Source organism: Sinocyclocheilus grahami, unplaced genomic scaffold (assembly GCF_001515645.1).
Source record: "Sinocyclocheilus grahami isolate Dianchi unplaced genomic scaffold, SAMN03320097.WGS_v1.1 scaffold68.1, whole genome shotgun sequence".
Lineage (NCBI taxonomy): Eukaryota > Metazoa > Chordata > Actinopteri > Cypriniformes > Cyprinidae > Sinocyclocheilus > Sinocyclocheilus grahami.
The window spans coordinates 253,953-269,561 of record NW_015505247.1 but is presented as its reverse complement, the minus strand read 5'-3'; the positions used below and the strand labels follow the sequence as shown (position 1 = coordinate 269,561).

The 15,609-nt window shown below is 37.4% G+C and overlaps 1 protein-coding gene across 6 annotated transcripts in view; it reads left to right on the top strand.

Annotated features, from left to right (window-relative positions):
- Positions 1–15,063, top strand: part of LOC107585220 (LETM1 and EF-hand domain-containing protein 1, mitochondrial-like) — a 28,142-nt gene extending 13,079 nt beyond the window's left edge. Inside the window, exons 3-16 of one of the 6 annotated variants that reach the window (XM_016272127.1) lie at positions 176–644; positions 5,238–5,381; positions 5,538–5,675; positions 5,899–6,102; positions 6,796–6,915; positions 8,719–8,850; positions 8,985–9,155; positions 9,247–9,372; positions 10,816–10,848; positions 12,017–12,151; positions 12,232–12,425; positions 12,627–12,659; positions 13,175–13,331; positions 13,424–15,063. In XM_016272127.1, the coding sequence (XP_016127613.1) occupies positions 176–644; positions 5,238–5,381; positions 5,538–5,675; positions 5,899–6,102; positions 6,796–6,915; positions 8,719–8,850; positions 8,985–9,155; positions 9,247–9,372; positions 10,816–10,848; positions 12,017–12,151; positions 12,232–12,425; positions 12,627–12,659; positions 13,175–13,331; positions 13,424–13,576 (2,209 nt within the window). In that variant the 3' untranslated portion in view covers positions 13,577–15,063. Of the gene's footprint in view, positions 1–172; positions 645–5,237; positions 5,382–5,537; positions 5,676–5,898; positions 6,103–6,795; positions 6,916–8,718; positions 8,851–8,984; positions 9,156–9,246; positions 9,373–10,815; positions 10,849–12,016; positions 12,152–12,231; positions 12,426–12,626; positions 12,660–13,174; positions 13,332–13,423 lie in introns of all 6 variants that reach the window. The other 5 variants (XM_016272128.1, XM_016272131.1, XM_016272130.1 and 2 more) reach the window with 5 other exon arrangements.
- Positions 15,064–15,609: the final 546 nt, after the last annotated feature.

Below are 15,609 nucleotides of genomic sequence, written 5' to 3'. Positions count from 1 at the left end.
ATTAAATTGTAACAATATTACTATTAATGTAAATATGGTTGTTCACAGTATTACTGTTTTTATTGTATTTTTGATCAAATAAATGCAGCCTTTGAAACGTATTTCAAAAACATTTTTGTTTTATTCTTTCAAATTGGATCTTTATTTAAAGGTTGTAAAAACTGTTTTTCAGCAGTCCCAGTGTTCTTGGAGGCAGCACCTGGCCTCATGCATCATCTGCCCTGTACCTTGACAGTTCATCAGCGCTTCAGCGCCGCTTGTCCAGGTCACCTCGCCTGTACTGTTCCATCTTAGTTCATGACCCTGTTCACACCCACTCCACATACCTCAGGACGCTAGCCTGGCCACAGAACACCCCGGTCCGGTGGGTACATACTACAGGCCCCCTCTATGATGATTCAAAGTTAGAGCGTTCTTTACGCTCACTGAAGGATCGGAATAAAAAGCTTGAGGAGGGTGGACCGGTGTACAGCCCGACGGTAGATGCCGAACCTGTGCGACGGACAATACGCCAACGTGTGATTGATGAGGTGAAGCACTACTATCATGGGTTCCGCCTGTTGTGGATAGATACGACTATCACCGTTCGGATGCTCTGGAGGGTGCTGAATGGACACATTCTGTCACGCCGCGAGAGGAGACAGGTAAACACTAGGGCTGTCAAGTGATTACAATTTTTAATCTAATAAATTACGCGATGTGGAATTAATAAATCAAATCAATGGCAATTTGGCTTAGAAATCACCCCCAAAAGATAATTTACAGCCATTATTGTGTATATAAGTAGCTTTAGAAATTTTTCTTTTCTAAATTTTTCAGAAATTTTTTTCTTTTTAAATTTTTGTGTGAACTGTCCCTTTAATTAGTTTTTTATTTTGATTTAAAAATGATCCAAAATAAATTTTTGAGCAAGTACATAACCAGCCAGTGTTCAAATCTATCGCCTTACTTTAGCTCAATTTAACAACGTTTAGCTGGTAATAAAGTTTTCTAATTTGAGTGGTACGGGTAGGTTTTCGTGGGAAATTCGAGCATGGCGGTGCATCATTACGTTACGTCTGTAAACATAAAGAAGTTGTATCGGCTAGTATGCTATATCGCATGTGAGGATGCTGCAGGTGATGGATCGTTTATAGCCATTTCTCACAGCAGCTGGAATAAATGGCGGATTGTAATCCAGAAAGGTCGAATTGGCACGGTTTGATGTGATATTAGCTAACCAATCGTTAGATTTCATCCCCATTGATAGCGCAATTTATTGTAATGCTTTTTTCCTCCATTGATCAGAACAAAAGTGGCACTTGTTACTTACTTGTTCAGATGACATTCTCCAGTGAAAACTCTTATTTGGGTCATACTTTCAAAAAGTGCAGTATCCACACCGGTGTGGTGACCGACAGCCACACATTAGATTCATCCGCACTGGAGCCTCAACTCAACAGACCGTTTTGATGAGAATGGAAACAGCGGTGTAGAATAAAGGTAAAATATGTGAAAATAACGCGTTCAAGCCTTCAAAAAAAGCTGATCAACCACCCCTTTAATGAATCATTGACTCAATGAATAAATCATTCATTCATTCATTCAATTTGTTCAAATGGCTGATTCATTCAGAAATGAAGTAAATGGCTCTCTTTATGAATGGGCCATTGAATCAATGGTTCACCCGATTCGTTTAAAACTAGGATTCATTCCGAAATTGTGGTTTGTTTGGAGACGTACAGCAGTTCTGCTGTGGCTTTAATAGGATATATTTTCATTGGCAAAATTGAGCATAAACAGAATTTTTTTTCCCCTGTAACTAACTAATTACATTAACGCATTAAATCGACAGGCCTAGTAAACACACAATCAAATACTGCCGACACTCCAAAGGCTTTTTAAAGGATTAAAGTAAATAAAGGATTAGTCAATGGTAGTGTGCTCAACATTTCAGTTGCATAAGTTCACAGAACAGAATGGTTCAAAAAAATCAAAAACTGAAATAGATAACATTTAAAATTTACAACTTACAATTTTTCTATTTAGGCTACTATTTTTGTTATCTAGAGCTGATTATGTTTTAGGAACAGGGTCTTTGTCAAAGGGGTCCTCATATTTGGGATTCTTGGCATCAGGAGTGTGAAAAACCCTGTTCTACAGTGTCTGAAGGATAGCCATTGGATGACATGAGTTGATAGGATTGAACGTTCCCAATCAGTATTCCTCTGTTCTGATAAGTTTATGATAAATAACTGTACCCTGACTCCTGAAAGTTGCGTAGCAGCCAGCTAGTCAGATTAGAACTACCAATGTTTATACAAAAGTTGAACTCTGCTCAAATTTGTTGCATGTTAAATTGTTGTCAGTGTGAAGCCTCAAGGCTAAGACCACCTAATAAGCTTGTCCTTAAAAGAGTCAATGACAACATGTTTGCATTGAAATTTGGTAGTAATAAAGTAGCAATTTACGAAATGTTAGTATTTGCGATGAAACTTCCCACAAACACAAAAGGGTTAAAACTTGGGTCTTTACTTTTAATAGAAAATGCAAAGAAAACTGTCGTCATGTACCACTCTGGGCTTGTCAGTTGACCTGTCAGTGCTTATGTAGTTGTTCTTGGTGTGATGTAAATTGTTCGTCTGTCATTGCCCTGTGGATTTAACCCAGTGTAATGTAATTAAGTCGTGTATAGTAGGATTTGGGGTGGGTGGTTAGCATTCTTCCGTAGTTTAATCCCAGTCCTATAAAGTCTGACTGGATCACTTCTGTAGCTGAATGATTCAAATTAGTGCCATGCTGAGTCTTCAGAGAGCAGCCATTAGAGATTTCTCTAAGTCAGGAGGCTAGGGGAGACCCAAGACACTTTAACCAGCTCACATGGGACTAATGAGATTCCTGAGGCCTTTAGGATAAAAACTTGAAATAAATTATATTTTCAAAATATATCGAAATAGAACACAGCTATTTTAAATTGTAATAATTTTTCATTATATGACAGATTTATTGTATTTTTCCAATAAATGCAGCCTTGGTGAGCAATAAGAGACTTTTAAAACATTACAAAAACTTACCGACCCCAAACTTGATAGTGTAAGAACAAGGTTCCTGCTCATCTGTATTAGATTTGAGTTTTCAAGCACACAGAAGATCGCAACTATCACACATTGTATTGCATGATCGTCTCTGTTAGCATAGTGCTAATGCCTTCCCAACCTCAAATTCTCAGACAGTTGCATGACTCGGTCTGTTGTAAAGTGACACTTAAGTGACGCATATAATCTGTAACCATTGGAGGCCTCCATTGCGTTCTAAGTCAGTATACATACTGGAAATTGCTCAGGCTTTGTGTCACTCTGTCACTCTCTCAGAGTGAACCGTCCGTCCTGGGGTTGCTGGGATATTAATGCCACCGTTATCCACTACATTTCTCCTATCATTTCTCCACAGTCATGGCAATAGTACTGAGAAGGGATGTTTGGTTTTACTCTGGTGACAGTTACATGAAGCCACAGAGATAGAAACACCCCCTTAAAATTTGGTGTCCTGGCAAACATTTTGAAAACATTTGCTGCGAGCAGTCATTGTAAACATTAATGGTTTACTAAGGCAAGTGTCACTATTATTGCTCATACTTCATTTATTTATTTCTTAAAACCTTGTAAGATTTTCTTGGAAGGTTTTTTTTTATTTTTATTTTTTACAACATTTGGTTCAAAAACATCTACAGCTTTTATAATAGTCATGTTTGGGTAGTCATGGTTAGTTGTTATCAAGAGCTTACTGAGGTTTTCTTTATGTTGTGAGCTCTGTAAACATTAGCATTGCGAGCTATGCTAATGCCTCTGCCTCAGCTAGCATCTGTTGCACCTCACTCTCGCTATTCTTCTGACCTGCTTCATTCTTAATCCTGCCTATTCACATCTGGCCTCGCACAGCGTGGGTTCCTTTAGCTTTTGATGTCAGTCATCAACCCCCTTCCCAAACCCTCTGTCCTGCTCTCTCCCAGCCACTTCCTTTGGAATGCCTTCACTCTCCATCCCACTCACTCATCCCTGAATATTTCACACTCCAGGCCTCCCTGTTTCTCTCCTCCTCCCTCTCTCTCTCTCTCTCTCTCTCTCTCTCTCTCTCTCTCTCTCTCTCTCTCTGCCTGTGCTGATATACATGTCAATGGGCCAAACACAAAGGCTCTTTTCAGGCCTGCCTGGTTTAAATTCTTCCCTATAGGACCGCTGACACACAGGTGGAATAAGGGGAGCAGGGACCCCTCTTAAAAAGCTGAAGCTCCTTTGTTATCTAACCTCTAATTTTCTGAATTCATCATGTTTAATCAACTATATATTAGATATTGGCATGGGGAGTGGCTGCACTGATGGCTTGACTTGTCTCTGGTGTTATCTGCTCACTCCCATTTCAAATCAATTTTATTTCTTGTTTTGTTTTTATTTATTTATTTTTAAATTGTATCTTGTTTTGTTTTATTGTACTTTACCTGATATCTTTTAACTTTCAAATTATTATTATTTTTTTTACTTTGCAGGAGGAGTGAATCATGCATAAATGCATCCGGGTTATGTTTCACACACACACAAAAAAAAGGAAGTTAGCATTAACATTTTTAGGACCATCAATTTTTTTTAAACAATTTTTTGTAATTCATATCACTATTATTCTGGTGATTCTCATTCTCATGTATGTAAAAAAAATAAGTATTGTAAATAATTATATTACCGGTATTTTAAAATTATTTAAGGCATTTCAACAAACACGATGTACAAGTGCTTCATAATTTAACTTTTGTATGACTAATGATTTTGATTTTTTTTTGCTTTTGGTTTTACATTACATTAATGTATGTTCAGTTTTTTAGCAATGTATAAGATCTTAATGGCTTTTTAAGCTAAATAAGCTTCTTCCGCTTGATTTTGGGGTGAAATAGGAGCAGGACATGAGGTTCTCGACAGGTTTTGTGAGATTCACTCAAACAGTAGAGAGGAAAATCGGCAGCTTTAGAGAGAACTCTTCACTCTGTGAGTTTGAGCTTTGAGCTCTAATTTTACTCCCTTATGTAGTCCTGACAGAGCAGATCACCCTGTAGAATCAGTTCTTAGTGCCTCATGACAAGGATTGCAGGGGTTTTACTTCTTAACATTTTTATTTCTAGAGATTAGATTTTCCACCACTGATCAATAATTGCATTTCATCACCAAAGCAGCAATCTGCTGACATCACTGCCTATGTTATGTTAATTGCAGTTCCTGAGGACGTGTGCAGATGTCTTCCGGCTTCTGCCCTTTCTGGTCTTTATCATCGTTCCATTTATGGAGTTTCTGCTTCCTGTTGCACTGAAACTTTTCCCTAATATGTTGCCGTCCACCTTTGAGACACAGTCCAAAAAGGTACGCCGACCTCTCGATTTTTAATCTATAAAGACCTTAATTGTATTTCTGTCCTAGTCACACCTCTTATGCCTCTACTTATACAATACTTATACCAAACCTATTTGTCCTCATATCATATATCTCTCTCACACACACTGTCTTTGTGTTTTGCAGGAGGAAAGACTAAAGAAGGAGCTGAGAGTGAAGTTAGAGATGGCCAAGTTCTTGCAGGACACAATCGAGGAGATTGCACTAAGAAACAAAGCAGCCAAAGGCAATGTGACTGAGGAGTTCTCCACTTTCTTTCAGAAGGTAGATCATAGTCACATGCTCAGAACTCATCCTGAAAAAACAACTGTACTGCTGCTCCAAGTGATTCAAAACACAGCTCTGTATTGCCCACATGTGGTGATGCTTATGAAATGCTCTTAGATGAGACGTTACTCTTAAGCACCATGAATGAGAGCTTTTTTTGAACGAAAACTCTCTCTCTCTCTCTCTCTCTCTTTCTCTCTCTCTTCCTTTTCTCTCTCAGATCCGAGACTCTGGAGAGAGACCCAGTAATGAGCAGATCATACGCTTCTCTAAGTTGTTTGAGGATGAACTGACCTTGGATAATCTGACACGACCGCAGCTGGTGGCACTGTGCAAACTGTTGGAGCTGCAGTCCATCGGCACCAACAATTTCTTGCGCTTTCAGCTCATCATGAAACTCCGAGCCATCCGTGCAGACGACAAGGTTAGAACCTGTCCTTACTCAGCTGAAGATGTGTTGTCAAGAAGACTCAAGGACCTTTGCATTGTTTTATTTATAACAGTTGTATGTAATTTTTTACAGGTAAATAATTTTAAATATCTAAAATACATTTGAAAATATCTATTTTAATATATTATATGTTATATATAAAAAATACATGTATATTATATGTATTTAATATATTAAAATGTTGTTAATTACTGTGATGACAAAGCAGAATTTTTACTGAATCATTACTCGTCTTCAGTGTCATGATCCTTCAGAAATTTCCTTCAGTTTTCATTATCAGTATTGAAAACAGTTGTGCTTCATGTTTTTGTGTGACACGTTTTTTTAAGATAGAAAGTTCTAAAGAATAGCATTTAATTGAAATAGAAATCTTTTGTGACATTATAAACGTCTTTACTGTCACTTTTCATTAAAGTGTTTTGAATGCTATTGTATATACTTATATTTTTTCAACATAAAATTTTTCGTAGTGACCACGGCTGTTAAACTTCAAAAAGGAAACCGAAAACATAGGAAACACCATAAAAGTAGTTATTATGTCTTATGTCGTTATGTATTTAGTGTATAAGAATTCAGAGGAAATTAAAACAATTATCATGAATCGTATCGGCCACAATTTCTATATCAGCTAGCTGATTTCTTTGCATGTGTATGTGTGATTGGCAGCTGATAGCAGAAGAAGGAGTGGACAGTCTTAATGTGACCGAGCTGCAGTCAGCATGTCGTGTGAGAGGGATGAGAGCTCTGGGTGTGACCGAGGAGAGACTGAGAGAACAGCTTAAACAGGTAACACATGCTGCACTTTCCTCTACAATCATTACTTCCTAGTAGGGATGTAACGATTCACTCAACTCACGATTCAATTCACGATTTTGATGTCACGATTCGATTTTCTCACGATTTTATTATTTTTTTTAACAAAATGAGATTGAAGACATTATACAGTACAGTAAATTAACAGGTGTCGTTTTATTAGGCTATTGCTGCACGTTTCTTTGTGAAATTGAAATTAGGGATGCACCGATACTACTTTTTCCAGTACTCGCCCGATACCGATACTTTTATTTTTGGTACTTGCCAATACCGAGTACCGATACCAATATTTTCATTGCATTTGTAAATTTGTAAAATATTGGGTACAGGAACCAAAAGAGTATGTATAATGTTAGTTGGTTAACTTCATTTATCAAATAGATACAGTCAAACCAAAATTTATTTAGACACCTTCAACTTTTCTCACATTATCACAGTTTATTTGCTATAGTTTAGAAAATGGTAATAAAATATGACAAGAACTCGGAGTTAAACTGTGTCAGAACAAATTCAGCTTGATAATGTCAGATAACTTTGCATTTCCCACATGCTGTTAGTTTAACTTTCGCCAGAAAGTCTTGTATGCTTAAGGGTGAAAATAAATGACGTTTATAGTGAATGCCCCTATAAATTGTCTTATATTTACGATTTAGTTTTAATCCAAATGATGCGTGCTAAGTGAGCGAACATCAATAAAGATCACACAAAAGTGCGCGCACTCTCTCTCTCTCCCTCCCTCCCTACCGTTAAGTAACTTGTGCGTTGTTTTACTCACTACTTTTTGACATATCCGACCGAACTACAAACTTTCCAGTGATGTCTGTGAGAAAGGGATATTCACTCGATAAGGTCGCGCATCTGCGCCGCTGCGTGCTCAATCCACTCAGCGTGCTTTGCTTACCAGCTGACGCAAATCAGCTATACAGGCATTAATACTGAATGTTTTATATTCATTGCATACATATACTTCGTAGACATCTTTAATCTCTAATAACTCCATTCTGCTGTCTGTTGTCTGTGTTTCTTTGTCTGAATATGGCACTTATCACATGCTGTGTGGTATCGGGGCATTTTAACGAGTACGAGTACAGGAGCTCAGTATCGGTGCATCCCTAATTGAAATATAACAAAACTAAATTGACATTTTAAAACAAACCTCAAATCAAACAAGTTACACAATTAAAAGAAATCTCTTAATATGAACAAACTAAGGCTTTGTCTGTGCTCTTTCCATTTAAAATTAGAGGCAACCACTGGATTGTAATCATGAAAGGTACATGCAGCATGAGTAGTTTTTAATCTAAATTAGACTGTATAATTTCTAAATTTGAAGCAAATTCAGAATGGTCTGACTTCAGTTTTGTGAAACTATACTACATAAAACATCTGAACGAAACAGCAGACGAGCTGAATGAGACGCAGATTCACTCTCTGACAGCAGGTGGTGCTTATGAACAGCAATGATACAGTGTTTCCTTGGTTACCGCTGTAAACAAAGCAGAGCTGCGCTTATGAACGCTACTTTAATATGCATTGTTCAGAGGCAAGATTAAAAGAAAATACCACGTAAACTTTTCTAAAGATTGTTATTTCCCCTCAGAGATGCATTCATATAAACTCCTACTCCAATTGTATCGCGATTTGTTTGGCGTCTCAACCGATTTGAATAGTCACATATTTGAATCGCTTTTCGACTGGCTTGCGGTTAATCATTACATCCCTACTTCCTAGTAATGCATCTTCTCATCGTGTGTTTCACATTTCTGATCATATCAGTGGCTGGAGCTGCACCTCAATCAGCACATCCCTACATCTCTGCTGCTGCTGTCCCGAGCCATGTTCCTGCCAGACACGCTGTCCCCTACAGACCAGCTTACAACCACACTACAGAACCTGCCAGAGATTGTGGTATGTACTGCACAATATATATAATATTTTCAATAAATGTAGGTTAGTTTCACCAAAAAAAATTTGTTTTATACATGTAGCAAGTGCTTCAGATTTGTGTAATGACAGTGTGTTGTTCATTTGTGCATTCACAGACTAAAGAGGCACAGATGAAGGTGGCAGAGCTGGACTTTTCTAAAGTGGATAACAAAACCAAGCTGGAGGCCACGCTGCAGGAAGAGGCAGCTATCCGACAGGAAAACAGAGAGCGGGAGCTGGAGAGATTGTCTGATGCTGCAGAGAAAGAAAAGGAACAGGCTGCACGGGTCATTAGTCTCTTTCAGTCTGACAGTGATTCCAGTATCATACCTGTAGTATAGTTTAAATGTTCATGGAAGGTTTTATATGTGTTTCCAGGAGGCCGAGGTGGTGGAGATGGAAGCAGAACGATGTGTGGATGCAGAACATGCTCTCTCCAGTGTAGACGTGGCCATCCATTTAGAAACACTACGAGATACTGCACCGGTGCTGGAGGGTATTAAGGTAAGATAGTCACACGCACACACACACACACACACACACACACACACACACAACAAAAGGTGAACGGAAAGTTTTCTCTCTTAAATCTAAATTGACTCTGAATATGTATAAAATAACTTTTATTAAACATTAACAAGAAATAAAATCAAATACAAAAATATTTATATGAAAACTTGACTCAAAGTTTCCTGACATTTGTGAGGAACTTAAATGTGCAATATGGTTGCAAAATTGTGGTCAGCAATTTTTTTTTTTTTTTTTTAGTTTTATAAAGAAATTAATACTTCAATTCAGCAATTATGCATTAAATTAATCAAAATTGACGAAGTCATTTACAATGTTAAAAAAGTGCTGTTCTTTTGAACTTTCTATTCATTAAAGAATCCTGAAAAAAAAGGTGTCATGATTTCTGTGAAAATATTAAGCAGCACAACTGTTTTCGACATTGATAATAATAAGATATGTTTCTTGAGCACCCAAATCGGCATATTAGAATGAGGAACAAATTACATTTCAAAGTATATCAAAGTAGAAAAAAAGTTAATTGTAAATTGTAAAAATATTACTGTTTTTATCAAATAAAGGCAACCTTGATGAACATAAGAGGCTTCTTTCAAAAACAATTAAAAAAATCTTACTGACCCCAAACTTTTGAAACAGTAGTGTACATTACTGATAATGTGTCAAGCGTTATAAAATAGTGTTTGTTAATGAGTAATGAAAGCTATTATAAAGTGTTTTTATAACCCTTTTAAGGCAAGTCACGTGAAGGTATAGCCCCATTCTGCTTGAATTAGGAAAATCTGAAACATCCAATGCTGTTGAATGTGTTGATATATTTGATGCATAAAATAGTTTTGTAGTATAAATTAATTTTTTTTTAGCTGAAATCATTTGTGACCCTGGACCACAAAACCAGTCATAAGGGTCATCTGAAAGCTGAATAAATATGCTTTCCATTGAAGTATGGTTTGTTAGGATAGGACAATATTTGGCCGAGATACAACTATTTGAAAATCTGGAATCTGAGGGTGTAAAAAAATCTAAATACTGAGAAAATTGCCTTTAAAGTTGTCCAAATAAAGTCCTTAGCAATGCATATTACTAATCAAAAATTAAGTTTTAATATATTTACAGTAGGAAATGTACAAAATATCTTCATGGAACATGATCTTTACTTGATATCCTAATGATTTTTGGCATAAAAGAAAAATCAATAATTTTGACCCATACAATGTATTTTTGGCTATTGCTACAAATATACCCCAGTGACTTAAGACTGGTTTTGTGGTCCAGGGTCACATTTAATAAAAAATGGTCCAGCTAATTCACTTCTCTGACTTGATTTTGCTGTACAGCAGAATTTTGGACGGTCATGTCACAGGAACTGCTCTTTCTCTGTTTTTGTGTGTTCTGTATCATTTTGCGTGTTTATTTCTTCAGTTTGAGCAGTGGCAGAGGTATCTGCATATTCAGGTTAGATGCTGAACTGCTCCCCTTTTCATGTGGTTATACCTGTATCCTCCTTTCCACTTCACCCCGACTATTCCTTTATAAGTATATGTCTGTAGCACATTGCATATGAAACATGCAGCAAATCCTCATGTTGCTCAGAGACCCACTGAATTAACCTTACAATGCTTTTCAGTCGGTTTTAGTGACCTTTCTGTAATCACCTTTTTTTGTATGGGAAGACCTTCCTTTCCTCTGACTGATCCTCTTATAAAAGAACAACCTCTTTATGTCTCTGCATCAGAGTTGGGGAGTAACTAATACTCTTTTCGAAAGTGTGACGGTAGTTCAACTGTTCTCAAAACTAGCGTCACTTTTACAATAAGTTACACAACCGTTCAAAAGTTAAGGGACAGTAAGATGTAGATTGACAAAGCATTACATTGCTGATTTCGTTATATTGTGTTGTCTTGCAACAGAGCAAGCTGAGACAATAATCAAATGCACCTAGCTAGAATATATCTGTAGTACTGAGAGGTCTGATTCATTTTAATTTGTGCAGGCAGTTCATTATAAAAAGAAGGGGAAAAAATCACTGATTCATTATGTGCCTTTTGAGTAATTTCAGTGCAGCTGATTATCATTGTTACATATTCAAATCAGTCATATAAATTAGAGTAATTTTTTCCGGTGTTAGGCAGTCTAATCGAAATTCTCACAATTTTAGTGACAAATAGTTAATCAAATTATGTATTAAGATATGTATTTATATAGTGTAATAAGTTGCTTTTTCTTAACTTAGACAACGTTAGCTTTACTGTAGTTTAACTACTTTAAATCATGAGTTAAATCTTGAACATTGGTTACTGTAGTGGTGTCATCCCTATAGTGAACTAGCAGACAAGACTTTGGAATAGATGATGCTATTTAGTGATTTTATTTGGAATACTAACTTTAGCTGACTAAATAAGTTACATGGAATTTCCATTCATTTTATATATATTTCCTCATTAAATTTGTTACAGATTTTGATCCATTTCCAGAGCTAGCATCTAACTCGCACCAAACTGTTAAATTCACCACTGATTCAAAGGTTCCCCAACTGCTGTGCATGTGTGTGTGTGTGTGTGTGTGTGTTACCTGGAGAGTGTTGATGGACACTGTGTGTGTGTGTGTGTGTGTCATTTTTCAGGGAGAGGAGATCACTAAGGAGGAGATTGACATGCTGAGTGACGCCTGCACCAAACTGAAGGAGCAGAAGAATCTCCTCACCAAAGAGAAAGAGGAGCTGGAGGACCTGAAGGATGATGTGCAGGAGTACAGCGAGGTGCGTACCATAAACCAATCGTCCATTTTCATTTTTTGTCATAAACATTTAAACGTGATATCCACTATGTCTCTCTACAGGACCTGGAGGAGATCAAGCGAGAGCTGTCCAAAACAGGACAGGAGAAAGTGGTGGAGGAGTCTAAAGCAAGTCAGCGTCTGTCGAAGCGGGTCAACCGCATGATTGGCAGAGTGGATAAGATAATCAACGAGCTGGAGAAGGACAAGATGGTGCTAGACGGACAGATGGACAGCGGGACCACACCACCAATTGGGTAAGAGATCTTGATTTGCATGAGTTTTGCTGTTCGTATGGAATTGGTTTAAATGGTGATGGTGGTTTCTGTGTGTGAGTGTTTGTGTGTCATCAGTAATGCATGATGGGATGTTGCAATCGGCACAGTAAAATGGTGGTGGAAGAATAAACGAGAAGGGTTCCCAGTCCAATTAAAAATAATTTTTTGTTGTTTTTTTAGATTGTTCTTTGAGAAACATAGTGACTTGCCAAGGTAAGGACAGGAAAGACCTCTCGCCTTTCGTTTTGTTTTCTCATCAAAAGCATTAACTTAAAAATATGGACTAAACACCATATTTTTTCAACCAAGTAGGTCTGAGGGAGGTCTGAAGTGTGATTTTTTTTTTTTTTATCAATCAGTAGTCTGCTTGTCATTTCCTTTATTAGTATTTCTTTAATTAATGCCGGTTATTGTGGATAATCAATTGTGTGATTTAAGATTGTGCTGTGAAATCTTGTTCACTCTTGTTCTCAGTGCTGCAAGTATAAGATGGATCGCTTATTTTAAGGCCTTTATTTTTGTCTTCTGTGAAACTATAGTTACGGCTTGTATGATTTAGTCAAAAAATTCTTCAAGATTAGTGAATCATTTTCTCATTAATGACTCCAAAACCTCTATTCTGGGAACTCTGCACGACTGTCTTGGCATGCGATTGGTTGATCCGTGAATTTACTCGTCCTCCACCATTTTACCCCTTGTGTTATCAAGTAACCGTTCCCTGTATGCAGTTTGTTCCTGTCCTACAGGGAGAATCTGATAAGCATCAATGAGCTCATTGGAGTCATGAAGCAGATCCAGAACATCCCTGAACACAAGCTGCTCAGCATCGCAGATGCACTCGACGAAAACAAAGATGGCAAGATAGACATTGATGATGTCTTTAAGGTAACAAGATGGGACTTCTTTGGTCCCTCATTGATTTCAGCACTATAGTTTGACGTTGACATTTATCTGGTCTGTGTGTGTTTGTGTGTTAGGTGGTAGAGCTGATCGATAAGGAGGACATCGATATCTCCACCAACCAGGTGGCAGAGATCATGGTGATGCTGCAGAAGGAGGAGAAGCTGGTGGAGAAGGAGAAAGCCAAGGAGAAGGTCGAGAAGGAGCAGGCAGCTAAAATTCAAAACTAGACCTTCTGTGTAGGGAATGGAAAAGATCCTGAAGCTTTTCAGGTTCATTAATATGTGTTCAGAAGCTTCAGACTGAGACTGAAATCAGTGCTGACATGACATACAGAAGAGCCACAAATTAAACATTTGTTCCCTTGTTTAGGTAAATAATGCCCACAGTTGAACTAAATTAAAAGGAGGGAATGAACAATGAAGTCGTGTAAATGAATTCTTAATTCATGGCCATCATATCTTTTATTTGTCATGTTCGAGGCTCCGTAAATTCAGAGATACATTTTGAAAGAATATTTGTTCATGTATTCTCAAAAAGACCCTCTTAAAGGTGGAGTGTGTCATTTCTGGCACAAAACGGACTGTTTGTTTGAGCAGCCTTGTTGAGCTGGACATACCATCAGTGCAACCAATAGCGTGAGTTTGGGGTGGAAGTATCCTTGTGTCACAGAAATTGCGCACTTCATCTGTAAGATGCAAAAATGTATTCGTGGAAAATGAAAACTTTATTATTCTCCTAATCTCACACCCTGGTAGTGATGTAATTTCCTGTGATCTGAGGACATCTCCTGTCTTTGCACATCACATCACCTGTCACCATCATTCCACTACTCATCCAGTTTTATTCCGTTGCATTTTCATGAGATTCTTGAATGTCGCTCAGAAGATGTTGATCCAAAGAAGCTGATGTTATGCTTGTACATACACATTCAAGCCACCAAGCACTGCGGCTTTTGTCACACAGCAAAGTCTGAAGTAGTATTGGGACGTATCGCTTCAGCACTTGAGCTTTATTCAGGGCAGGAGCTTTTGTACAGACTTGAAGATAGTGACTGAGACAAATTCAGTTTTTGATGTTTTTGATTTTTGATTTAGCTTTTATCTTGGATTGATTTCAGCATCACATTTACATTGTGGCCTTAGTAATCAAATTCTCTTGTCCAATGTAAGCTCAAGGGATGAAATTTACATAATATAGCTATATTAATATTTAACAGTTCGTCAATGCTAATATTTGCATTGTACACTAGCAATACATTTCTGTGCAGTGGGCATCTCTGTTAGCTAGCGTGGGTTAAAAAAAGATAAAGTGTGTTTGTGAATGTTTGTATGTGTGAAAGAGTTCTGCTGGGTACCTGAAAGGGAAAAGATGGAGGTCAGTGCAGACAGAATCAGGGTACGGCTCAGCCATACAATCATTGTGACCAGGATGATCCCTCACTCCTTACACGGAGAGAGCGGCAGCAGTTGTTCTCATTGCAAAGCACCTACACAAACTGGAATGTGTCGATCAGCATGAGACTCAAATGCTCACTGGTAGCGTGAGTCTGGTAGCATAGTTTCACAGGGCACATAAGGCAGGGAATACATCATCTTAACCCTAAACATGTCATAGTGAAGGACCGGCATGTCTAATCTCAAAACACTTTCTCTGCTGTGTCTCAGACAGAGTTTGGGTGCCTATTTCACATTGTGTCCCTTAAAAGGATAGTTCACCCAAAAATGAAAATTCGGTCATTATTTGTTCACCCTCATGTTGTTCCTAACCTGTATGATTTACACAAAATGAGATGTTTAGCAGAATGTTCACGCTACTCTGTTCCACACAATAGAAAAAAGTCATAAATGTTTATAAGCACATGAGTGTAAGTAAATGATGACAGAATATTTATTTTTGGGTGAACTGTCCGTAACTTACCTAGGGGACCCTTAAATTACAGTAACAAAATTTAGGCCTTATATATTTTCATGAATTAGTATTATATACTATTTACATACAAGTGGTTCCAAAGTCAAATAAAATGAACTGATCTTTAAGTTGTATACAATATTTTTTCTTTATTTTTGACTCAAGTCCATGTGCATCTTCATGTTTCATATATCTTTTTGTCTTACTTTTTTAACATTTAATTGCTTTAATGCCTTTTCCCCTCCATTGCATTATTCACCTATCACTGACAGCATGAAATCAGATCCAACCTGTCTTCTCTGTAGTAATGATTCAATTAATTAATCTGACTTTTAATTCAAGTGTAACTTTA